The 26,666-nt window shown below is 35.7% G+C and overlaps 1 protein-coding gene across 1 annotated transcript; it reads left to right on the top strand.

The window, feature by feature from the left end:
* The first annotated feature begins 407 nt into the window (after positions 1-407).
* On the top strand, positions 408-25,189 carry LOC149263035 (bifunctional levopimaradiene synthase, chloroplastic-like). The gene is made up of 15 exons (XM_089425624.1): positions 408-619; positions 1,084-1,116; positions 1,476-1,555; positions 1,647-1,956; positions 2,147-2,330; positions 2,434-2,651; positions 2,742-2,862; positions 21,981-22,093; positions 22,200-22,429; positions 22,689-22,801; positions 23,031-23,129; positions 23,214-23,429; positions 23,933-24,071; positions 24,152-24,400; positions 24,702-25,189. The coding sequence occupies exons 1-15, from the start codon at positions 418-420 to the stop codon at positions 24,996-24,998; spliced, it is 2,604 nt and encodes an 867-aa protein (XP_089281750.1). The 5' UTR covers positions 408-417; the 3' UTR covers positions 24,999-25,189.
* The last annotated feature ends 1,477 nt before the right edge of the window (positions 25,190-26,666 follow it).

Raw genomic sequence — 26,666 nt, 5'->3', positions numbered from 1 at the left:
TTTTTTTATTATATAATATTACCATATTTTTGAGAAACCTCAAGTGGATGTACCCAAATTCCCAACATTCCCACATTCCAAAAATTCATGCAACATAAGTTATCTCATATGGCTATTAAACATACACAGACACTTTTGATATTATGTAAATATTGTTTATATAATAGTTATTTTGGTGAATAATATATGTAACAATTTTTTTAAGTGCGAATATGACCTCCCTTTTTGGACAGATCATGTGGATGGTCATACTTGAATAATACATGCTTGTTATTATGCATGTGTAAATATAATTTTATATATTTGGATGGTCATACTTGAATAATACATGGTTGTCATGTATGTGTAAATATAATTTTATATATTTAATAAAATTAAACATTTTGAAACAACACCTTTATAAGAAATTCTCATGAAATGGCATTTCATCGATTGAGTTCAATCTCTGCAACTGGTGGTGCATTTGGGAAGATGGCCTTGCCTTTGTCTTCATTGTCATCCCATATTCGTATTGGAGCTCACCATGCTAACACACAATACATTCCACAATTCCACAGCTCGCTTGATGCAGGAACCAGTGCTGGCAAACGGAGAAACTTGCACCTACGATGTGGTAAAGGCGAGTATATAATTTCCATTTCTTGCTGTGTTTTTCTGAGAAATGGTCCTTTTTATCGTTTGATCATTCCACATTTAACAGAAGAATAATAATTTCTTTTTCCTGTTTTCTATGGGAGTAAAGGTCAGTAGATAATTTCTATTAATAATTTCTTTGCTGTTTGTGGCCGTGAGTTTATGTCGATTGCTGATTTTTCCGCAATCAGACGTACGTGGCACAGTGCTTATGATTGTGGAATATTCAGAAAATCAGCCATCACCACCATAAAGATGCCCTGTTTCCGCACTTAGGCGAAGAATAATAACCTTTTATCATGTCTTCTCTAGCAGATAACCCGACACAAAAAACTGGATAAACATTACATTTCAAACTAACTAGATTATTCGTTATCCACCAGAACTATTATGGTTATTTTTATCTCACATTAATTTCGACTCAACTGATTAATGTTTCTTGATATGCAGGTTCAAGCAACATCGTTGCTTGTGCTGGGGAAGGTAGAACCTCCCTTCCTTGTCATTCTACCGAAAAACCTGCTATAGCATTTGTTAGAACGTAATTTGATTTTTAAGAAGACAGTGATTTGATTTATGTTGAGAAATTACTGTCGGTATATGTATTTTGTTATGGAGGTTTCCAATCAATAAGTGTAACTCATCTTTAAGAAATAAGAAATGGGGTATTCTCTTATAGAGGTTTCCCACCAATAAGTGCGATTCACTTTAAGAAAAGAGAAATGTTTAATTCGAAAGTTCAAAAACAAAATACCTATGTGATGGATGGGGAAGAAATTTAAATCTTTATAACGTCGTTCTTCCCTGATTGTTTTTTTGGATACCTTCAAATCCGGTGTCAGTTCCTAAACTGGTGAAAAGAGAATTTCCTCCAAGTTTCTGGAAGGACCATGTTATCGAATCTCTAATGCCGTCTTACAAGGTTAGTAATCTCAATGCCTGTCGATTGAATTCCCGTCACTGTAGCAGCTCTTCCTCCATTGTTATAATTGACGACAGTGAAATAATTATAGGTTGCACCATCAGACGAGAAGCGTATCGAGACATTAATATCCGAGATTAAGAACATGTTTAGATCTATGGACTATGGGGAAACCAATCCCTCTGCATATGACACTGCTTGGGTAGCAAGGATTCCAGCAGTTGATGGCTCTGAGAAGCCTCAGTTTCCTGAGACACTTGATTGGATTCTTCAAAATCAGTTGAAAGATGGCTCTTGGGGTGAAGAATTCTATTTCTTGGCATATGACAGGATACTAGCTACTCTTGCGTGTATTATTACTCTTACTATATGGCAGACTGGGGACACACAAGTACAAAAAGGTTTGTACATCGATCAAGGCCCTTGTGTAATTTTTTTATTAATTGATATATATATATATATATATGTGTGTGTGGGGGGATTGAAGTAGAAATATGTTGATATCAGCATTGCCCTTGCCTTGTGTTCACACAGTGACAAACTCTGGTATATTCTCTCCTGTGAAGACTTTTTAACTTGTACATATTTCAGGGATTGAATTTTTCGAAACACATGCTGGAAAAATAGAGGAGGAGGCTGATAACCACAGGCCATGTGGATTTGAAATAGTATTTCCTGCAATACTAGAAGAAGCTAAAGCCTTAGGTCTGGATCTGCCTTATGAATTACCTTTCATCAGGCAAATCGCTGAAAAGCGGGAGGCTAAGCTTGAAAGGTTAGAATCTGATCACCATTCTCCTCTGTCATTGAAAAATTTGCCATCTCTCAAAGTGACGACTTATTAACTTTACCTTTTCCCCTGGTTGTGTTTGCATCAGGCTTCCTACTAATCTTCTCTATGCATTTCCAACGTCGTTACTATATTCTTTGGAAGGCCTGCAAGATATAGTAGACTGCGAAAAAATAATCAAATTTCAATCCAAGGATGGATCATTTCTCAGCTCGCCGGCATCTACAGCGGCTGTGTTCATGCGTACTGGGAGCAAAAAATGCTTGGAATTCTTGAATTTTGTCTTGAAGAAATTCGGAAACCATGGTATCAAGATGACAATATGATTTTAGGAAAGCCCTTTTCACTTCATATAATTTGTGAAAAATGCTAAGAATGAAGAATTTGTTATTGCAGTTCCTTGTCACTATCCGCTTGATCTATTTGAACGTCTGTGGGCCGTTGATACTGTTGAGAGGCTAGGAATCGATCGCCATTTCAAGGATGAGATCAAAGACGCATTGGATTATGTTTACAGGTATGATGTTTTTCGGCATTTTAAAAGAGTAAAGTGTTTTCTGATTTTAAGTTTATGTGATCCATCTCGTTTTTGTGATAATCACACATCAATTTATTTTGGTGGATGTTTCAAACATATCCGTTTATTTGATGGATGTTTCAAAGTTCAGCTTAATAATTTTTTTTTTAAAAGAGAAAAATTAGAACATTTCATCGATATCAAATGTTTTACATATACATGAATCTTGATCCCTTAAATTTGTAGGCAATGATACAAACGAAATCTTGCCAAGGATTAACCCTGTTACACATTTGACAAAACATTGATCCCTTAAATTTGTGGGCAATGATACAAACGAAATTCTTACCAATGATTAACCCGGTTACACATTTGAAAATACATAGTAAGAAATGATCTCCAACACATCAATAAAGAATATAAACATGAAGTTCATCAGGCCATGCTAGGAATCATGAGAGGAAAGGGTCAAAAAGAGGTATCGAAGCCAAAAGCTTGGCAAGCCCCCAGAGAGGCCGAAAAGAGTCCTAAGTAGAAACAAAGAGATTTAGAAAACGCAAAGGAGCCCTGACTTTGAATGGTTCCATCCGCAACCTGTTCAAAATGCATGTGACCGGGCAAAGAAGACAGAGCACGCTTTGAGTCAACTTTCTGCTCTCTAAAGACGTGTTGAAAAGTGACCTCGGTGAAGAGTGCCTTAAGGTCTGAAATGTGTTGCATCGAGTTGAGAAGAGCGCGGACTTGAAGAGAACCTATTTTGTATCCATCGGATGGTAGAAAGGGAGTCCCCTACCATCAATATGCTATTAACACTGAGCCACTGTGCAACCTGTAATGCTCCCCATAAAGCCACATCTTAGCCCTATAGTTGTCCCCTAGGCCACCAAACCATTTGAAGCAAAAGGATAGAGCAGGATTTATATGGAGTGAAACTCCCCACTTGCAACGCCCACCAGCAGAGGCCCCATCAAAGTAACAAATTGGAAAAATATTAGGGTAAAAGCATGCTAATGTGTTTCATTATATGGAAAAAGCAAAAAAATACTCAAATGAAAAAAGATTAAAAAAAATAATATAAAAATATCAATTAAATGAGTTGAGTTTCATACTGGTTAATTATAAAAAATAAATGCTAAATTTGTAACAAAGCTAACTCACAATAAATTTTGGTAAAAGCTATAGTGAACCTATTTAATGGGTTTAGAAAATATAAATAATGTTATAAAAAGTAAATACTAAATTTGCAAATAAGTCCACTGATAGTAAATATTGGTAAAAACTATGGTTAATCACTCACAAAATATAAATAGCTTTATGTAAAGTTAAATGAAATGCTAAAACTCTTTAAAAATTTATATAAAAATAGAATTAGAATTTCTAAACAAATAATTTTATATATTATATTTTGAATAATATAAAATATGTTATTATAATCATAATTAAAAATTTTATTATAAAAAATTTAAAATATATTTTAAAAATTTTCAAAAAATAATTTTAACATTTTGTTATATGTTATTTTCAAATTTCTATTAAAAAAAAATGATTTTATAAACTTGAATGGGTAGTTTCTTGGGTTGTGGTTTTATATATACGAAAAGATGATAATTTTTACTAGTATTTTAATAATAATTAAAAAATATGCTTATTTTTTAATTTTAAATTTGTTTACCAATCTTTAGAATGTTTACAACACATCTCTTAAAGAAATTGGAATTAAAAAACATAAATCAATAGAGAAATGGGGGGTCGTAGTTTTGTCACTACTTAAAAATTTATGTAAAATATTAATGATATCTTTTAAAGAAAATCAATAAATTAGATAAAAAAATATATATTAAATTTTAGAAAAAATATGACATGAAATTGAATTTAAATTGACATGTTTTGTCTTTTTTTACCACCACCTAATTTTTTATGATTTTGTAAATTTAAGAGTAAACATTTCAACTCCATTTATTTTTATAAAACTTCTTTGTGGAAAAAGTGATACACATTAACATGCTTTTACCCATTAGCGAGGTCAACAAAAATGATAGACTGGGAGAAATCCTTGGGGTCCATGGACCTGTCTCCAGAAAGAGTGCAACAATGTGGAGGGAAGACAGTAAGGCAGTAGGGAAGGATCCTTCAAAGATATATTCGTTCCAGGCTCGCCAGATACCCCAAAAGGCATAGAGGGGAACAACCTTGTAGGCCTTATTTTGTCGTTCCTGAGAGCATATCCAAGCAACCACCAAGGATTGTTCAGCTACCATCTGTAACCCCCAAGAGAGAAATCACCCGCTTCCTTATGTCCCTGGCGAAAGGGCAGAAGGTGAAAAGTTGGAAACAATCCTCTGTCATCGTTGAATTATGGAGTGAACATTTGTCAGGCCTGACAAAATCTTTCTTCATGAGGTTGTCTGAGGTAAGAATCTGATTGTTGAGAATTAGCCATGAAAAACACACGATCTTGAGTGGGACCTCCCAACTCCACAATTGAACAGTGAAACCGAAAAAAGGTTCGGGTTGAATGCAGGAAATGATATTCTCATATGCTTTTGAAGTTGCGATTTTGCCATTGAATAAAAGACCCCCACACAAGTCTATCCCGACGAGGGGTCAAAGAAATGCTAGCCTGAAAACGATTGCCTCGATATGATTTCCATTTGGCATCGAGGAACATCGGGATTCCAATATTTCGAAGATGAGGCCAAGAACTGGTGGATAGTGGCAACTGATGTCCCTGCCCAATATTGGCCAAATTGTTGAATCCCTGCTGGTCGAGAATATTTATTAACGGAAGCGAAAGAAGGTGGAATCCTAGCATGCCTTTGATGGCATCCAAACCCAGTTGAATTCTCTCTATGTCCCCGACAACCTAACGCAGATTGCTACATAGCCATGGGATCATGGTCCTTAGACTCTACCATATAGCCGAGATATAGGACTTTGATGGGGTTCTTGCTTGGATCCACACCTCTAATTCTCCTTGAGGAATATATTTGGCCATCATAATAGATTGCCAAAGTCCTTGCTACCCAAATACATGCCAGAGGCTGGAAGTTAGGAGAGCTTGACTAAAACTTTTAATGTTAAGGATGCCCCAACCACCTTTTTTTACAGGTTTGGAAATAAGATTTAGTTCGACAACGAGATCTCTCTTCTGGGGCTAGATCCAAACCACAGAAAATTTGCCACTATGGATTCAATCTTTTTTATTATGGCTTGGGGAATATCAAATATGTGCATCCAATATACAGGTATGCCTTGAAAAACTGATTGGACAATGATTAACCTGTGCCCCATAGATAGCCATTTATGGTCTCATCTGATGCAAGGTTACCCCCGCTTACACCCACAGTATGCATATAAAATGCATAATCCTGTCTGTCCCAGGAATTTTAACTCTATAAGGAGTTAAATCTTCATTTACTAAGGTTTAAGGCCCATTAATAAATCTCTATGCGGGATGTTTGATTAAAACCCAACATAATCTAACCCTTTCTTCAATATGCATGGATCGGGACTTTATCAACCCTCAAGTCTTCATTTATGACTTTATTAAAGCATTTCATTAAATCCTTCCTATCGGGACTTTAAAAATCCTCATAACCTTCATTATCCCTTTAACCGCATATATATAACCTTCCCCTTTTTGACATTGGTTACATATATTTTAACACATAAAACCTTCCATCCTTTGATAATGTTGGACTTATATATAAAAACTCATATATCCACACTTAATCCTTTATAAAAAATTTACAAAGGAAATACCCGCAAAACATAACTTTTCCGCCTTTATATAGCCTTTGCACTGATATCGATGCTCCCTTTATCGCTATCGCTAATCACTCCTCCATGGGTTTCATTAACACCGGGTTCTATCACATCCGATATGTGATAACGAAATATCGGATTTCAAATATCATTAACCGCGCCATATCACTTATCGGGTCCGCCCTTATCACCTTTCCACAGCGCTGCACTCCGATCTCCGAAACCCTGAAGCCCGGTCGCCAATACTTCTGATCGTCGATCAACGCTTTATCACTATCGACGTATCGGCCCCATCGTACATCACTATTTCTATTGTCGTTGTTCCTTGACCTTGCGATCTCTGATTTGTGATTAGATCGCGACCGTTGATCTAGCTCTAATCCAATGGTCCACGATCAATCGGCAGGCGCTCATCGCTCTTGTCCAAGACCCGATTCCGATCTATCCATAAGGATTCCGCTGATGCGATTTAATCCTGACCATTGATCTTCCAGATTCAACGGTTACTGTGTGCTGATACTTCACTTCTCCGCTCTTTCTTTGTACTTAGATTTTATGCCATTCTTCCATTTTTCTGTGGTTTTCGGGTTTTTCAAAGGTTTCGACCTTTCACTCTTTCACTGCTCAATTCACTTCCGCTTAAGCTTAACTTCGTGATTTCTTTGATCACTGCCATCTTGGCCTCTAATTGATCCTTCGAATGGTTCAACAATCCATACGATCCTCTGTCTTTTCTCCTCCTCTATGTATTCACCTCGATTCTACCTGCATATATAAACTATGCAAATCTCTGATTACATCATTCAATATTCGGATCATACACTTACACTCAGGATCGAATTCTCTGTATATAAATATAAAACAAATGATTACATATTGCGACTCTGTCTCTCTGGCTTGATTATTCTAATTAGTGGCCTTTGCTTCACACCCTTCCTGTAAGCTTACAGTCAAACTTATCTCACCTATCTAACCTTTCTAACATATGTCTTTGCCTTTTAGGCTTACATTTATACAAAGGGATTCTAAAACCAATCCCTGATTTAGATCCATAGATTTCTCAACAAAATCCTAAAATCTCTTCCTCATCCCTAAGGATCCCTTCTAATCCATAAAATCATGAACTAACTCCTAATCTGAGTTTTATAATTAATTCTCAAATCATCTCATCTCTCAATTATCCTAAATCCCTCATGTTCTCCTACATTTGAGAACATTTACAAATATGCCTCACTATATTCAATTAAATCCTATTCTCATTAAAATCACTCAAAAAGCTAAATAATTACATTAATTCACACTTAGGAGACCAACTCCCTTGAAAACGCAATACCCCTATCTCTACTAAAATACAATGACATTATTGGGCTGAATGCTCCTGCATCAGACTCCCAAAGTATAAAATTTTCATGATCTCCTAATCATGTGGGTTCATATGTTGATAGAAAAAAATCCGGGGTCCCATACTTTAGTTTGTAGCCGCCCAAATGCCTTGCACCATTGTTGTTGTTGTACTTTTGTTGTTTTCTGTTTCATCTTCCTCTCCTTGTCAATCAAGTTCATACTCTGATTGATCATGCTTCCTGCTGCTATCATTCTCTTCCATATGGACTGTTTCATCATCAACTGCCATAATTCGTCAATTTTTGTCTCCAGTTCATCCTTGGAATGGTCCACATTCTACTTCTTACTTCTTCCTCTTTCTCTTTGCTTCAGGTTGTCATTGTTGTCCACTAACTCTTCAAGCTGTTGTTGGTTACTTTCACTTTGTAGTTGTTGGTTTACTTTTTCTTCTACTTTTGCTCTTGCTACCATAGTAGACATTGCTCTTGCTCCAACTTTTTCTTTGACTCCTACGCTTACTGCCTCCCTTTCATCCTTACCCTCTTTCATGATTATTTCTATTTGCACTGAATCATGACTTTCCAGCATTCTCTCCAGCAATTGGGCATCTCTGTTCCATGGATTAAATTCTTCCACAAAATCTTCTTCTTTCATTTTTATTTGGCTGCTCATCTGTGCCAAATTTCCTCCAGCATCTGCAACTAAACTTGCACTCACAAAACAACTATTAAAACAAAAAACACAAGGCTTCTGTGCCTTTTCCTCCTTCGGCAACAATTCAGTTTGCTGCTTTGTCTTCTCCTCCTCTATCAGCACATCAGTATGCTGATTTGAATTCTCAAAAGAATTCATTAGATTGTTAACTAGTCTCTCCTCCACACCATCTGTTCTAATGATGTATTTCTATCCTTGTCCAATGTAGTGAACTTCTTCATTCTCATTCAATTCTGATTTTACAACCTGAACACTTACTTTTTGGTCTTCTAGCCTTTTTTCCAAAAGACTTAAGTCATGCCACAAATTTGCCATCTCACTTGGAATTTCTCCCAAACGTTTTGTACAATCCTCATCATCTTCTTCTTTGTCACAAGCATAACTTATTGACACTATTTCTTCATTCTCGATTAGAATAAAATTTTAATCCTCCATCTCTTTGATAGTTTTAGATGTTTGTCCATCACTCTCCCTTTGATTATTTAAGAAAATCAATTCCTCGTTATTCTCTTCAATAGCAAATTTCTTATCATAGGACATAACTGTCTCATTCCCATTGAAGATATTTTCTCCATTAATTATGGAATTTATGAAATCCTTTTGCTGTAATAACTCAACTTGATTTTCATTTAAAAGGTAGTCATCATCATACTTTACCTGGCAATTTTCAGCTTCATTCAAGACGTTTCCATAAAATGATTTGTCTTCTGCAATGCCTGCATTCAAGCACAACTTGTCAGTTGCAAAACCACAAGACCTCATGTCTTCATCTGATGATTCAATCACCAATTCCTCCTACTGTTCCAAGTCCTTTACATGACTTAGAAATATTTCGATGGTCTTTTTCTCAATCTCATCAAGTCCTTTACTTGATTGCTTGATATCTTTCTCTACTTCATCTTTTAAAAAAGAATTTAGATTCTATCTATCTTCTTCCTTCTTTATGACAATAGCGGCAAATTGTCCTTCTTTATATGTTTCACCTGCAAACATACACAAATTATCAGATTTAAAATCATCAGACCTTTTGCCCTCACTTGAAGTTTCAGTTTTCAATTCTTCATCTTCACCCAGAACTTCACCCTGCTCTGGTTCACAAATGGACACTTCCATTTCCAACTTAGCTTTTCTAAGTTTTTCCGTTAGTCACCTTACTTTTCTCTGCTGTAGCCTTCTTTGCAACTTATGCCACTTCACTAGCTTCTTCTTTAATACCCAACCTTGTCTCTGACTTTCCTCTAGTATCCTCATCAATACATTGAGTTGTTCTTTCAACTCTGCAATCTCTTTGTCAATTTCCTCTTGACTCATCCTCCTGCCATTTGTCTTGGCATTTTCTTTCTTCATCTTTTTTCTGTTGTGGTCTTCCTCAAAACCTCTGCTATGACTATTAATAGCCATCTTCTTCTCCTCTTTCTATGAGTTCCTCGCTCATTCACTATGATCTGCACTAAAGCCTCTGCAACAAGTCCTCCTTGTTGCAACTTACCTCACCAAGCTTTCCTCTATACTCGATCTTTTAGCAAGCACTTGGCTCTCTATCTCTGGAACCTCCTTTGAGCACTTCTCTCTGCTTCTTCTAGGTTTCAACTCATCTGCACCTTCTAAGAACACAACTGTCCTCTTGTATTTCAATCGCCATGAAATACTTGGTTCTGACCACTTCTTCTTTCACTTAGAAAGTCTTACTAGCTTCCTTCATTACCTTGGAAATTCTACCCACATCCTCTGTGGAATTTCCTTTGTGATATGCAACAATACCTTTGTAGTAACAAGTCTCCTCCTTGCTACATATGCTTCACTAAGCTTCTGTCTTTTGAGCTCAGTGTTTCAACATCTTTCTGGTTCTTTCCTTTGGAACCAATCGAGCTCTCCTTGTTTTTAGGCTATTGCTGCAACTTTCTCACCTCCTTATTCTGTCACCTGTGTATCAATATAACAACCACATATTCTCCAATATTCAAATCTGAACAAAACATATCACCTTACCTTCAAGATCTCTGCATGATCTTATTCTACCATTTCCAGTTATTTAAAAGGATTGTCTTCAGTTCCTTGCATTTGCAAGTTCTGCTACACATCACCTATGTGTTTTAACTATTTGTCAGACTAGAATCTGATCCCCTATGCCTGCATAAACATCTTTACACATAGCTCTGTTCTAAATTCTTTTACATAGAATTTCTTTGTTCTATTTAACACCAATTGTTTTAATTACAATCGGCTCTGATACCAAATGGCATAGGGTTACCCCCGCTTACACTCACAGTATGCATATAAAATTCATAATCTTGTCTGTCCCAGGAATTTTAGCTCTCTAAGGAGTTAAATCTTCATTTACTAAGGTTTAAGGCCCATTAATAAATCTCTATGCGGAATGTTTGATTAAAACCCAACATAGTCTAACCCTTCCTTCAATATACATGGATTGGGACTTTATCAACTCTCAAGCCTTCATTTATGACTTTATTAAAGCCTTTCATTAAATCCTTCCTATCGGGACATTAAATCTCCTCATAACTTTCATTATCCCTTTAACTTATATAACCTTCCCCTCTTTAACATTGGTTAAATATATTTTAACACATAAAACCTTCCATCCTTTGATAATGTTGGACTTATATATAAAACCTCATATATCTGCGCTTAATCCTTTATAAACCATTTAGAAAGGAAATACCTGCAAAACATACATTTTCTGCCTTTATATGGCCTCTGCACAGATATCGATGCTCCCTTTATCGCTATCGCTAATCGCTCCTCAATGGGTTTCATTAACACCGGGTTTTATCACATTCGATATGTGATAGCACAATATCGGATTTCAAATATCATTAACCGCGCCATATGACTTATCGGGTCCGCCCTTATCACCTTTCCACAGTGCTGCACTCTGATCTCTGAAACCTCGAAGCTTGATCGCCAATACTTCCGATCGCTGATCGATGCTTTATCGTTATCGGTGTATCGGCCTCATTGCACATCGCTATTTCTATTGTTGTTGTCCCTTGACCTTGCGATCTTCGATTTGTGATTAGATCGCCACTGTTGATCTAGTTCCGATCCAACGGTCCACGATCAATCGGCAGTCGCTCATCGCTCTTGTCCAAGACCCGATTCCGATCTGTCCATAAGGATTCCACTGATGCGATTTAATCCTGACCATTGATCTTCCACATCCAATGGTTACTGTGCGTCGATACTTCACTTCTCCGCTCTTTCTTTGTACTTAGATTTTAGCCATTTTTCCATTTTTCTGTGGTTTTCGGGTTTTTCAAAGGTTTCGACCTTTCGCTTTTCCACTGCTCAATTCACTTCCGCTGGAGCTTAACTTCGTGATTTCTTTGATCACTGTCCTCTTGGCCTCTAATTGATCCTTCGAATGGTTTAAAGATCCACACGATCCTCTATCTTTTCTCCTCCTCTATGTATTCGCCTCGATTCTGCCTACATATATAAACTATTCAAATCTCTAATTACATCATTCAATATTCAGATCATACACTTACACTCAGGATCGAATTCTCTGTATATAAATATAAAACAAATGATTACATATTGAGACTCTGTCTCTCTGGCTTGATTATTCTAATTAGTGGTCTTTGCTTCACACCCTTCCTGTAGGATTACAATCAAACCTATCTCACCTATCTAACCTTTCTAACCTCTGTCTTTGCCTTTTAGGCTTACATTTATACAAAGAGATTCTAAAACGAATTCCTGGTTTAGATCCATAGATTCCTCAACAAAATCCTAAAATCTCTTCCTCATCCATAAGGATCCTCTCTAATCCATAAAATCATGAACTAACTCATAATCTGAGTTTTACAATTAATTCTCAAATCCTCTCATCTCTCAATTATCCTAAATCCCTCATGTTCTTCTACATTCGAGAACATTTACTAATATGCTCACTATATTCAATTAAATCCTATTCTCATTAAAATCACTAAAAAACCTCAATAATTACATTAATTCACACTCAAGAGACCAACTCCCTTGAAAACACAATACCCCTATGTCTACAAAAACACAATGACATTATTGGGTTGAATGCTCTTGCATCATCATCTGAGCTACGTCTTCTCAAATTTAGTAGTGAGCCAATCCGAGTAAGATATTTTATAATTGTTAGGCTTCAAGTGGCATCCCAAGTATTTGAATACTAGTGATAATGATCAAATATTCACACCAAATAAACATGTTATTATTAGAAAATAGAGAGAAAGCAAAGAGATCCATTAAACACAACACCAAACATTGTATATTTTATTGACATCAAGGGTTACATATTTATAGTATTTAGATAACTGACAAAGACACATCTAGATAACTATTACAACTTACACATAGGAAACTGACTACTTCTGGATTGACCCTTAGGGACTCACAATGACAACTCACACATTACATGGAAGGATTACTTCCAACACCATCCCTTAATGCTTACATGTAGAAAATACAAAAAAGCTTACATTACAACAATAAATAAACTTTGTCAGATTTCCCTGATATGGTCATCATCAGCACCCACATCCACTCTAGAATCTCGCAAACTCCACTCTTTCACCACCACATCTTCGAGCGGTCAGTTGACCTCCATTTAAAATGTAACCGCCTCTGAAATCGTTGATGAGATTTGCAGAATTGACGCTTCTCAACCTCCCGGAGCGTAACGGGTCAGTCTCGATACTGAACCATCCTATGGAACTGCTACCATCTGCGAATCCACGGTCCTTCGCAGCCTTTATCAATTATCTAAGATAGCATTCTGGATACAGAATGTCTTCAGCAGACAATTCTACAACTTGACGCTATAAAATAACCTGTACTGCACTGGTGGAACATGATGAGTCACACAAGTTTGACTTTATTAAGAACTACCTGTGACCATAGGACACATTAATCTATTAAATAATTAACCTCTTCTTTTTGGTTACACATTTCTTCTTCTTTCTTTTTTCCTTTTTTTTATTACACACTACAAAATAATTTTACAACCAACACTAATAAAACCACCACAATTTCTCACACTATTTTCTCAACAAACTCGGCTGTCGAGACCATTAAAGATCTACCTAGAACGTGGCTAATAAAATAGTCATATTGAACCCTCTATATGTGTGAATAGTGAAATTTCTCACACTATTTTCTCAACAAACTCGGCTGTCGAGACCATTAAAGATCTACCTAGAACGTGGCTAATAAAATAGTCGTATTGAACCCTCTATATGTGTGAATAGTGAAAAGCATGATAAGAATTCACGTCTAATTAAACGAATGAATCAAACCTTTCGAATAAATGGTTTGACTTTAAGAAAAAGTTTTTCCAAGTGACCTTCATAAAAAAAACTTCTAAAATAATTAAGTTTGCAACTTCGGCCCTCAAAAAAAATAATGCACAACTACGGTTTGAAGGAGACCTGCTGCTCTGCTTGAAGAAAAAAAAAATAGGGAAACTCGTTTTAACCACTGAACTCCTCCCCACCAGATTTGAGATCCAGATCTTGTCGTGCCATATCTTTCTACAACCACTTTGATTCCTTTTTAAACAGATGCACAATTTTTTATTCATGCAATTCACACAAATCTCCACGCAAACACATTATACGAAGAAATAAAAAAATTATGCAAATTGACTGATCCAACATGTTCCCAAATGCCGTTAGCATGATGGATATTTTTGCTGGGGAAATACCAAAACCAAGATTCAAACTAAACACAGAGGCAATGCTCTGTTTTACCTCCACAGGATTTTTGTGCACAGACAGCTTAAAAAAAATTTCATGAAGAAACAGAGTATTTCACCACCATTAAAAACATTCTATTCATTAAAACCTGATGCAAAGATTTACCACTGTAAAATCCCTTTTATATTCACTGCTGTGAAAAACAACAACTTACTGCTGTAATAAAAGTTTACATAAGTTTACTGCTGTAAATAAAAATAACACAGGTTTACAAAAATCGCTCCACCATTTCCTTTATGCACTGCTGTGCAAAACCACACATGGTTTTTCCCTACACCAAAAATTACATCATCTGGTTCTGTCTTTTTACACACTGCTGTGTGTTTTTCTTTTTACTGCACCATCAATCTTTTTTACGCTGCTGTGAACTCCCTCTGTCTCCTCCCATGTGCGATACATATAAATAAAAGTCAACACACACAAAAAAATACAAGCTCCTCTTCTTGTATTACATTGCATTAAAAAAACGACCATACCTGTCTTTAAATGCTACATACCTATTACTTAAAGAAACCTACGAGCTATATAAAAAAATATATATCGTAACGTGCCCATATTCACATTAAAAGGGCCCACCAAAATCTTGTACCAATCATTAACTCATTTACCTACGGCGGTCAACCATAAATCTTTCACTCCACGCAAAACATTGAATTGATGTGGGTCCGTATGCAGCTCCAGGTGATCAACGGCGGAGGAGAGTGGAGCAGATCCGACGGTGGATAACGATATCGGAAGGCCTCACATGAGTGAACGATATCTCCCGATGGGTCAAAGTTGCCTACGTCAGGCGAGAGCCACGTGCCAGCACCAAAACGCATCGGAGCAACGAATACGGAAACTGCTTTTCCGGAAAAGCGGTGCGATATGTTTCTGGGCAGTTTTGTGGTTTTGCAGGCGGTTTTGGTTGATAGCGTACGGCAGCGTTGAAATTAGATTTCAACACTCCCCTTTAATTTCAACAGCTGGGCATTCGGTCATACCGAGACACTTCCTCAAAAATTCAAAGCTCTTCTGATCCAGTGGCTTTGTCAAGATGTCTGCTACCTGTTCTTGAGTCCTGCAATGTTCTAGGACAATTTCTCCATTGTTCACCAATTCTCTGATGTAATGAAACCTTGTATCAATGTGTTTCGTTCTTTTATGAAACACTGAATTCTTTGACAATGCAATAGCTGAGCTATTGTCACAAAAGATCACTGTCGCTTTTGCCTGCTCTTGGCCTAAGCTTCTCAACATTCTTCTCATCCACACTGCTTGACATGCTGCTGCTGTAGCTGCCACATATTCAGCCTCTGCTGTAGACAATGCTACAATGGACTACTTCTTAGAAGCCCATGAAATGGCTCCTGAACCCATATGAAATACATAACCGGAAGTGCTCTTCCGATCATCTACACTTCCAGCCCAATCGCTATCAGTGTAACCAATTAAATCTGAACTTTCTGAGACACTATATAATATGCCAAACATTTTGGTACCTTTGACATACCTCAAAATTCTCTTTGCTGCCTGCCAATGTGCCTCCTTTGGCCTCTCAATGAATCTGGAAATCAAACTAACAGCATACATTAAATCAGGCCTAGTAGCTGTTAAATACATAAGGCTGCCTACAATACTTTTGTACAAGCTAGGATCAAAATCCTTGCTGCTGTCCTCTCTGCTGAGCTTTAATCCCATTACTGTGGGAGTGATTGCTGCCTTGCATTCTTCCATCTTAAATCTGCCCAAAACTTGATTTACATATCTTGCTTGAGATATAAAAATCCCTTTTTCATTTTGATCTACTTCTATGCCTAAGAAGTATCTCAACAAACCCATGTCAGTCATTTCAAATTCATCCTTCATGACTGATTTAAAATTCTCAATAAGACAAATATCATTTCCAGTGAAAATAACATCATCTACATACAAGACAACAATTAAAATTTTACCATCCTTTTCCTTGATGTAGACTGTGGGCTCTCCTTCACATTTGTCAAATTCATTATCCAATAGATATGAGTCTATCCTGCTGTACCATGCTCTTGGCGCTTGCTTCAGCCCATAAAGAGCTTTCTTCAATTTGCACACTTTGTGCTCTTCACCTTTCTTCTCATAACCGAGAGGTTGTTCAATGTACACCTCTTCTTTTAACACTCCATTTAGGAATGCTGACTTCACATCCATTTGGTAGACTTTCCATTTGTTTTGAGCTGCTATGGATAGCACTGCTCTCACGGTTTCCATTCTTGCAACCGGTGCGAAAGTCTCCTCATAATCTCTCCCGTACTGCTGCTTGTACCCTTTGACAACCAGCCTTGCCTTGTGCCTTTCAATCTTGCCTTCAGCATTGCTCTTGGTCTTGTAGACCCATTTCACACCAATGACTTCTTTGCCTTTTGGTAACTCTACCAAATCCCATGTTTTGTTTCTCTCTATGGCATTCATCTCCTCATCCATAGCTTCTATCCATTTCCTATCTTTAATAGCTTCTTCAAAATGAATAGGATCATCAACATGACAATACAAGGCAAATAAGGAATTCATTCCTTCTTCATAAATTTCACTTAGATTTCTAAACTTCTTACCTCGTTCACTTGGTGTGCAAGTGCTTGAAGATGCACTTGAATTTCCTCCTTGTGGTGTGCTTGGAGAAGCACTCTCATTGATCCTCAATGGTGTCCCTTGCTGTTCTTGTGTTGGCGCTGCTGTTTGGGGATGCATTTCAGCCACCTCCTCTTCATCTTCATCATGAGACAAACAGTTCTTGACATTTACTGTTTTCTCTATGCTTCCATCCCAAGCTTCTTCCTCAATGAATTAAACATCCCTGCTTACAAAAAATTTCTTGGTAGATGGGATATACAGCCTGTAGGCTTTGGATTCCTCACTGTATCCAATGAAAAGACATTTCTCCCCTTTGCTGTCCAACTTCCTCCTTAGCTGATCCGGAATGTGTGCATAGGCCACACACCCAAAAACTCTCATGTGGGTGACTCCTTGCTTTCTCCCACTCCATGCCTCTTCCGACACTTTGTTCAAGACTGCTTTTGTAGGACACATGTTCAAAATATACACTGCACAATGTACAGCTTCAGCCCAATACTCATTTGGCAAATGCTTTGCCTTCAACATGCTCCTTGCCATATCCATGATGGTCCTGTTCTTCCTTTCAGCAACTCCATTTTGCTGCGGAGTGTACCTTGCTGTAAACTATTTATGAATTCCATTTTCTCTACAAAATCTTAGGAATTCCTTGGAGATATACTCACCTCCTCTATCAGTTCTCAAAACTTTAATGTGCAGCCCGCTTTGGTTTTCAACAAGTGCTTTGAAATTTTGGAATTTCTCAAAGACTTCACTTTTGTTCTTGAGGAAATATATCCAAGTCTTTCTTGTACAGTCATCAATGAATGTTAGGAAATATAGGCTGCCTGCTAATGATGGAGCTTGCATCGGTCCACACAAATCTGAATGGATAATCTCTAAGGGTGCCTTTGCCCTTATGCTTTTCCCTGATGGAAAACTTTCTCTATGTTGTTTTCCCAATATGCAGCCTTCACATAGGCTGTCCGGCTTCTCTATCAATGGTAATCCTCTTACCATTCCTTTCCTACTCAACAAATTCAGACCTCCAAAATTGAGATGTCCAAATCTCAAGTGCCACAACCAATTCTCATCCTTTGGCACGCTTTGGAAAGCCTCTTGGGTAACTGCTGCAATTTCTCCTTTGTTTTTCAAATTTGCCCGGATCCTGAGAGGGAACATCCTGTTCCTTGTCATCTTCACTTCAGCAATGCATCTTTTGCTGGGTGGTATGTCCATGATGGTGCACACATCATTTACAAAATAAACATTGTAACCCTTTTGGATAAGCTGTCCAACACTCAATAGGTTACATCTCATTCCGGGGACATAGTAGACATCTGCTATGGTTTTCCTTTCTCCTTGCTTTGTAAATATTTTTACCTCCCCTTTTCCCATAACAGACACTTTACTATCAGTTCCTAGTGTGACCTCTGATTTCAAATTCTGATTTAAGGCTGAAAAGATGGCTATATTCCCTGTCATATGGTTGCTGCAACCTGAGTCTAAAAACCAAATTTCCTCACTGTTTGTTTCAGCCATGTTACAGGCTAACAACACATTACTTTGACTGCTGTTTTCTCTAGTAACATTTGCATTTTGTCTAGTGTTCATATCATGCTGTTTCTTTCTACAATCACTTGCATAATGTCCATACTTTTTGCAATAATAGCATTGAACATTAGATTTATCATACCTTTGTCCTTGAGCATGATATTGTCCTCCTTGTTGGCTGCTGCCTTGGCCTTGGTTCTGATTTGGATTGCTGCCTCTTCCTTGTGCATTTGATGAGCTGTTCCTTCCTCCTCTGTTCTGGCTTCTGCCTCTTCCTCTCTTGTTTCCTCTACCTTGACCTCTTCCTCTTCCAAAGGACATCTGGGTCTTGAAGGCTTGCTCTAGAGATGAGTTTTCATTCCTACTCAACCTCTGCTCATGTGTTATCAGTGATGCATGTAGCTCATCAACTGAAAATCTTGAGAGATCCTTTGTCTCTTCAATGGTGGTGACTATTGCATCAAACTTTGAGGGTAAGACCCTCAATATTTTCTCCACAATCCTTCTGTCTTCAATGGTTTCTCCATGAGTTCTCATTTGTGTGATTACACCAATCACATGAGTGAAGAATGAGTCAATGTTATCTGACTCCTTCATGTTCAAGTTCTCAAAATCCTTTCTCAGCAATTGTAGCTTTGCTGTCTTCACTCTCTCCATGCCTTGATAGGCTGTCTTGAGGGTTTGCCATGCTTCATTTGCTGTCTTAGCTGCTGCTAACCTTGGAAACACACTCTGGTCTACTGCTAGATACAACAACATACGGGCTTTCGAATCCTTCTTCCTATTGCTCTTCAGCTGATCTCTCTCTCCCTGAGTTAGTGCATTGAACTCAGTTTCATCTGCTGGTTCTTCAAAACCTTCCTCAACTATTTCCCATAAATCTTGAGAGGCAAACAGGGCTGTCATGGTTATTGCCCAATAGTCATAGTTCTTCCCATTAAACTGTGGGAGCTGGGTGTTAAACAAACCCATACCAGTGCTTGTGCTGGCCATTCCTTGACTCTGTATTTAAAAAAAAACTGACTGTCTCTTTCAGCAGCAACACAAAGAAAAATCTTTGAGAAATACCTGAACCCTTTATTGTCTGAGTCTTCTGTCTGCCTGAGAAATTTTGCTGCAGCAACAACCTTCTCCCTTCAGCTTCTTTAACTTCTTTAAAGAGCCTGAGCCTGCTCTGATACCACTGATGGATATTTTTGCTGGGGAAATACCAAAACCAAGATTCAAACTAAACACAGAGGCAATGCTCTGTTTTACCTCCACAGGATTTTTGTGCACAGACAGCTTAAAAAAAATTTCATGAAGAAACAGAGTATTTCACCACCATTAAAAACATTCTATTCATTAAAACCTGATGCAAAGATTTACCACTGTAAAATCCCTTTTATATTCACTGCTGTGAAAAACAACAACTTACTGCTGTAATAAAAGTTTACATAAGTTTACTGCTGTAAATAAAAATAACACAGGTTTACAAAAATCGCTCCACCATTTCCTTTATGCACTGCTGTGCAAAACCACACATGGTTTTTCCCTACACCAAAAATTACATCATCTGGTTCTGTCTTTTTACACACTGCTGTGTGTTTTTCTTTTTACTGCACCATCAATCTTTTTTACGCTGCTGTGAACTCCCTCTGTCTCCTCCCATGTGCGATACATATAAATAAAAGTCAACACACACAAAAAAATACAAGCTCCTCTTCTTGTATTACATTGCATTAAAAAAACGACCATACCTGTCTTTAAATGCTACATACCTATTACTTAAAGAAACCTACGAGCTATATAAAAAAATATATATCGTAACGTGCCCATATTCACATTAAAAGGGCCCACCAAAATCTTGTACCAATCATTAACTCATTCACATTAAAAGGGCCCACCAAAATCTTGTACCAATCATTAACTCATTTACCTACGGCGGTCAACCATAAATCTTTCACTCCAAGCAAAACATTGAATTGATGTGGGTCCGTATGCAGCTCCAGGTGATCAACGGCGGAGGAGAGTGGAGCAGATCCGACGGTGGATAACGATATCGGAAGGCCTCACATGAGTGAACGATATCTCCCGATAGGTCAAAGTTGCCTACGTCAGGCGAGAGCCACGTGCCAGCACCAAAACGCATCGGAGCAACGAATACGGAAACTGCTTTTCCGGAAAAGCGGTGCGATATGTTTCTGGGCAGTTTTGTGGTTTTGCAGGCGGTTTTGGTTGATAGCATACGGCAGCGTTGAAATTAGATTTCAACATAGCATTCGACCTCTCTCCTCCAGAAAATCTACTAGATGAATGGAGCGGCGACTCCTCCTTTGCTACCGTGTGGGTAGCTTCACTTAGGGAGCGGATAAGCCACAGAAGGAGGTGTAAGGCTGAGGGAATCTCATAAAAAGAAATTCCACGATGGCTCAAGATCTGATCACCATTTTGCAAGCACGGTCCTGATCTTGAAATATTTTTGCACATTGCTTATTAGCTTCTGCAAATTTCCGTGTTGAGTACCACTTGCAGTGATGATGTTGGCATACGCATTTGGTGCTTCTATCCTCACAACAACTTATTCCAGAATTTACACTGAAAATTTCCAATTTTCTCACTGATCTAATTGATCTCAGCCACCAATACACAACGACATTCGATAATAAGCCACCAAGGCACAACGACATTCAATAATAAACCATGAGTGATGAAAACATATGGAACAATCTTGAAGAGGCATTATGCACAGGAAAACTAAATTCACATACTAAACTAATTTATATAAAAAACAATAACATTCAAAGATCTCTCATTTTCCTGGCCTTCCAGTAAAGGAATAAAGGAATTAAGCTAGAATAGGCTCTGATACCATATTAGAAAATAGAGAGAATGAGAAGGGATCTATTAAACACAACATTAAACACTATATATTTTATTGATATCACGGGTTACATATTTATAGTATCATCACTGACAACGACACCTCTAGATAGCTATTACAACTCACACATAGGAAACTGACTACTTCTAGATTGACACCTAAGGACTCACAATGACAACTCACACATTACATGGAAACATCCAACAGCTATACCATTTAATTAGGATGAGTCTCCCAAAAAAAAGCTCAAATTTTTCATTGTTTATGTGGAGTCTAGAAGCTTTACGGAGTTTTGAAATATCTTGTGAAAGGATTCCCATTCTGATAATTGTGCTTCCCTCGCACAGAGAATGTCATCTACAAATAATAGATGTAATCGCTGATTGTTTCTAATATCCCACATCCCTTAATTGCACCAGACTCCTTCATGACATGTATACCTCTGCTAAAGGCATCCATAACTAAGATAAATAACAATGGAGACAATGCACATTCTTGTCTCAGCCCTCTGTGGTTCATCGTAATACTTGGTAATTATTATATCTGAAATTGTTGTGCAGCCACTGGGACGAAAGAGGAATTGGATGGGCGAGAGAGAATCCTGTCCCTGATATCGATGATACAGCCATGGGCCTTCGAATGTTGAGACTGCATGGATACAATGTATCCTCAGGTAAACTGTTGGTGTAGAGAGCTATATTTTTGCTGGGAATTGTGCCAATGGCCTTGTTTTTGAATTCATTCAGTTTGTTGAACTCTGCAACCAATATTTTTGGCAGATGTTTTAAAAACTTTTAGAGATGAGGATGGGGAGTTCTTTTGTTTCTTGGGTCAAACACAGAGAGGAGTTACAGACATGTTAAATGTCAATCGTTGTTCACACGTTGCATTTCCGGGAGAAACCGTCATGCAGGAAGCAAAACTCTGTACCCAAAGGTATCTGAGGCATGCTCTGGAGGATGTGGTTACCTTTGACAAATGGGCTCTTAAAAAGAATACTCGGGGAGAGGTACATAATATTGCTTGCTCTCTTTATGTTATGGAAACATTTTAGAATTTAATTAATAGAGCCAGCTCAATTAATTCAGTTCTTTTTATTGTCAAATCAAATTTTAAAAATCATAGTTTAAAATTATCTTAAAAGCTATAATAGAATTGCTCAACAAGATTTCATATATAATACAAGTGTTCAACATTTTTTCATATTACATTTTTTCGTTAGATGCGTATTTTACTAAATTCGATCTTTCAATGGTGTGTTTTTCTAGGTGGAATATGCACTCAAATATCCCTGGCATAGAAATATGCCAAGGTTGGAGGCCAGAAGCTACATTGAAAATTATGGACCAAACGATTTCTGGGTCGGGAAAATTTTGTATATGTAAGATTCATAAAATTACTCTGTAAATTTAACTTTCAAGATCGTATGATTGAGTTTTTCTGTTTTTCCAATTAGTATTATGGAAAAATAAATATACTTTGTCAACTCCTTTATGTAACAAAAAAAGCGGTAGAAATAAATTATTAAACAACAGCAATGTCTTAAAATAGTTTTTATCTCTATAAAACCTCCATTAATATTTACTTCCCTCTGTAACTCCCTCTTCCAGGATGCCAAATGTTTTCAACGAAAAATATTTGGAATTAGCAAAATTGGATTTCAATCGACTGCAAGCTTTACACAGACAAGAGCTTCAGGATATTCGGAGGTGCTACTTACACATTTACATTTCATTGATATTAAATCTATCTTCCTTACCGAAAGCTAACAATATATTTTGCACTGTTCAAAGGTGGTGGAATTCATCGGGTTTATCAGAGCTCGGCTTCACTCGGGAACGTGTGGCTGAAATATATTTCTCATCAGCGTCCTTTTTGTTTGAGCCAGAGTTTGCTACCTGCAGAGCCGTTTACACAAAAACTGCTATTTTCACCGTCATATTAGATGATCTTTATGACGGGCATGAAACTTTAGACAATCTCAACCTGTTTACAGAATCTGTGAAAAGGTAAACGTTTTATTTATTTCAACTTTTCCTCAAAGGGAAGATACTTTATCGCCAAGCTGTATGTACTTTACCAATTGGCTTGATTATTAAAATCTGTAAAATCTATATAGAGATAGGTACTATATTGAAATCCCTAAAATCTATAGGATAAGATATTCTATCTTTTTCATGGGAATTTGTGAATGGGTTTGATTATTAAAACCTATAAAGATGAAGATACTTTATCTTTTTCATTTTTCCATTTGAAATCGTGATGTACTTTATCATTCTGAATTTGATCGGTTTAATTATTAAAACCTAATATATATATTCTTGATTTGAAATATATATTTTTTGGATTTGAAATTTTAAATCCTTCAAAAATTTATCTATAATAAAATTAAATTCAAAAACATATGTACTTCATACATAATTAAAACCAATAAGATAAAGTGTAAATTCAGGTACATTCTTTATTTTATTATTATGATGACGGCTAATCTATATATTGGCTTTGTTTTTAGATGGGATTTATCTTTGGTAGATCAAATGTCACCAGATATAAAAATATGTTTCAAGAGTTTTTACGATACGTTTAATGAAATAGTTGAAGAAGGATGCAAGAGACAGGGGCGTGACATGCTAGCATTCGTTCAAGAAGTTGTATGTATTAAGCTTGTCATAATTTTCTGAAGTTTAATATTGATTATAGATTTATTATTCACTAATATGGTATATGGCAGTGGGAAGTCCAGCTAGCAGCGTTTGCCAAAGAAGCAGAATGGTGTGCAACCAAATATGTGCCGTCTTATGATGAATACATAGAGAATGCGAGTGTGTCAGTATCGCTGGGAACACTGGTTCTCATCAGCGCTATTTTCACGAGGGAGATTCTTACCGATGACGTACTCTCCAAAATTGGTCGCGCATCCAGATTTCACTACCTCATGGGCGTGACAGGGCGTCTGGTGAACGACACCAAAACTTATAAGGTACTTAGCATTTCCAATATTTTGATAATTTGATATGAAGTTATAAGGTACTTAGCATTTCCAACATTTGATAATTTGATATGAAGTTATAAGGTACTTAGCATTTCCAACATTTGATAATTTGATATAAAGCAGCACAATGTGGTAAGGTAATCATTGTCTTTTCGCTTTTCAATATTCAATAGACAATATGAAGAAGCAGTTACATGAAAATAATGTGTTAAAAATGGAAAAGCAACTAACCAATCATTAATACTTTAATTGCTTCTCATGTTTAAACGGTTGGTAAATATAAATGCAGGCTGAGAGAGGTCAAGGCGAGGTGGCTTCTGCCGTAGAGTGTTATATGAAGGACCATCCTGAAATCTCCGAAGAAGAAGCTCTGGAACATGTGTATACTGTCATGGATAACGCTCTCGATGAGTTGAATAGGGAGTTTGTGAATAACAATGATGTGCCGGACAGTTGCAGGAGGCTGATTTTTGAAACGGCGAAAATAGCGCAGTTGTTTTACATGGACGGAGACGGTTTCACATTTTCTCATAATATGGAAATTAAGGAGCATGTCAAAAAATGCCTCTTCCAACCTGTTACCTAGATTCAATTCTTCAGTTGAAATGTTAACCTTAACGTCATAGAAGTTAGAAGTTGTTGCCTGATATTGGTATTTGTTAGAGCTATCATGTTGGTTTAGTACAAGCCATGAGACATTCCTAAAGAGACATCTGCATCAAATAGATGCACTAAATATTTTATGGCATCCAATTATCTTTACATTATAATATATAACATATTTTATTTCCTAAGTACGTTTTTTGCTTTTGTTTTATAATTTAATTTTTCAGCCTCCAAATTTAGATTTGGATAGAGTATCATACCATATTAAAAAATTACAATTATCTTTACATTATAATATATAACATATTTTATTTCCTAAGTTTGGTTTTATAATTTAATTTTTCAGCCTCCAAATTTAGATTTGGATACAGTATCATACCATATTAAAAAATTACAAAATTAAAATAGAGAGATTCCAAGTAAATATAAGTTGTATGTTATAGAGGGCATTTAAACCTAATTAAATAAATAGTAAATCATAATAATAATAATTACAAAATTATTTAAAAACTTAGATGTATAAAACAAGTGGAAAGTTATGTAAATTTAACATTTAAATTAATTATATCTATAAAAAGTTAATATAATTTAATTAATATTTTATATATTTAAAGCATTTTTGAAATAATAATAAAAAATTAAATTTTAATATGTTTGAAAAACATAAAATTTATTTAAAATAAATAATTTTTTTTTTATTTCAATTCTTTAAAAATTACATAATGAATTTAAAATAATTTATATCTATATTAAATTTTAATAACATTTTTTTTTAAATATAAGAGTTAAAATTTATTATATAACATATATTTATCATTAACATTAATATCACATAACATTATAATGTTGTAAAATAAAATAAAATAGACTTATCATCAACATCAAAATCTAACAAATATATATATATATATATATATATATATATATATATATATATATATATATATATAACAACTTTATCCATTTAATTTTATTTTTTCAAGGCTTTAAACTTGGATTTGGATTAATTATTATTCCATATTAACAAACTACAAAACTTAAAAAAAAAAAGTTCCATATAAATGAAAGTTGTATGTTTTATATAACATTGAGCAATAATCAAATCAAATAATAATAATAATAATAACTTAAAAACACAAATATATAAATTAATTTCAAAATTATATAAATTTTATATTTAATTTATCTTTCTCTATAAAAGATTAATACAAGTTAATTAATATTTTAAGTATTTAATTTTTTATTATAAAATTCAAATATATTACTATTCTTTTCTAAATATTAATATATTAATTTTTAATATCTTTTAAAAAATGAAATTTATTTAATTTTTTTTTTCTCTTAATTGAATTATTTAACCATCATGCATTATGAATTTAAAATAATTTTTATATAGAATAAATTTTAATAACCTTTTTCAAATATGATATTTAAACTTTAATATAAAATATATATTTATCATTATATAAACCTATGATAGGACATTATAATGTTTTAATAATATATATTTAATCATTATTATATAATATATATTTACCATTTAAAACAATAAAATATTTAAAAATAAATAAATAAATTTGATCTAAAATAGATTTCCTTTTTAATGGATTCCTTAAATAAAAATATAATTATTATTAACATCAACATA

The sequence above is a fragment of the Pinus tabuliformis genome, chromosome 6 (assembly GCF_031772625.1).
Source record: "Pinus tabuliformis cultivar Carrire ecotype Pingquan chromosome 6, CPIR1, whole genome shotgun sequence".
Classification (NCBI taxonomy): domain Eukaryota; kingdom Viridiplantae; phylum Streptophyta; class Pinopsida; order Pinales; family Pinaceae; genus Pinus; species Pinus tabuliformis.
Note: the sequence above shows the minus strand (reverse complement) of the source record. Positions and strands in the feature narration are given on the sequence as shown.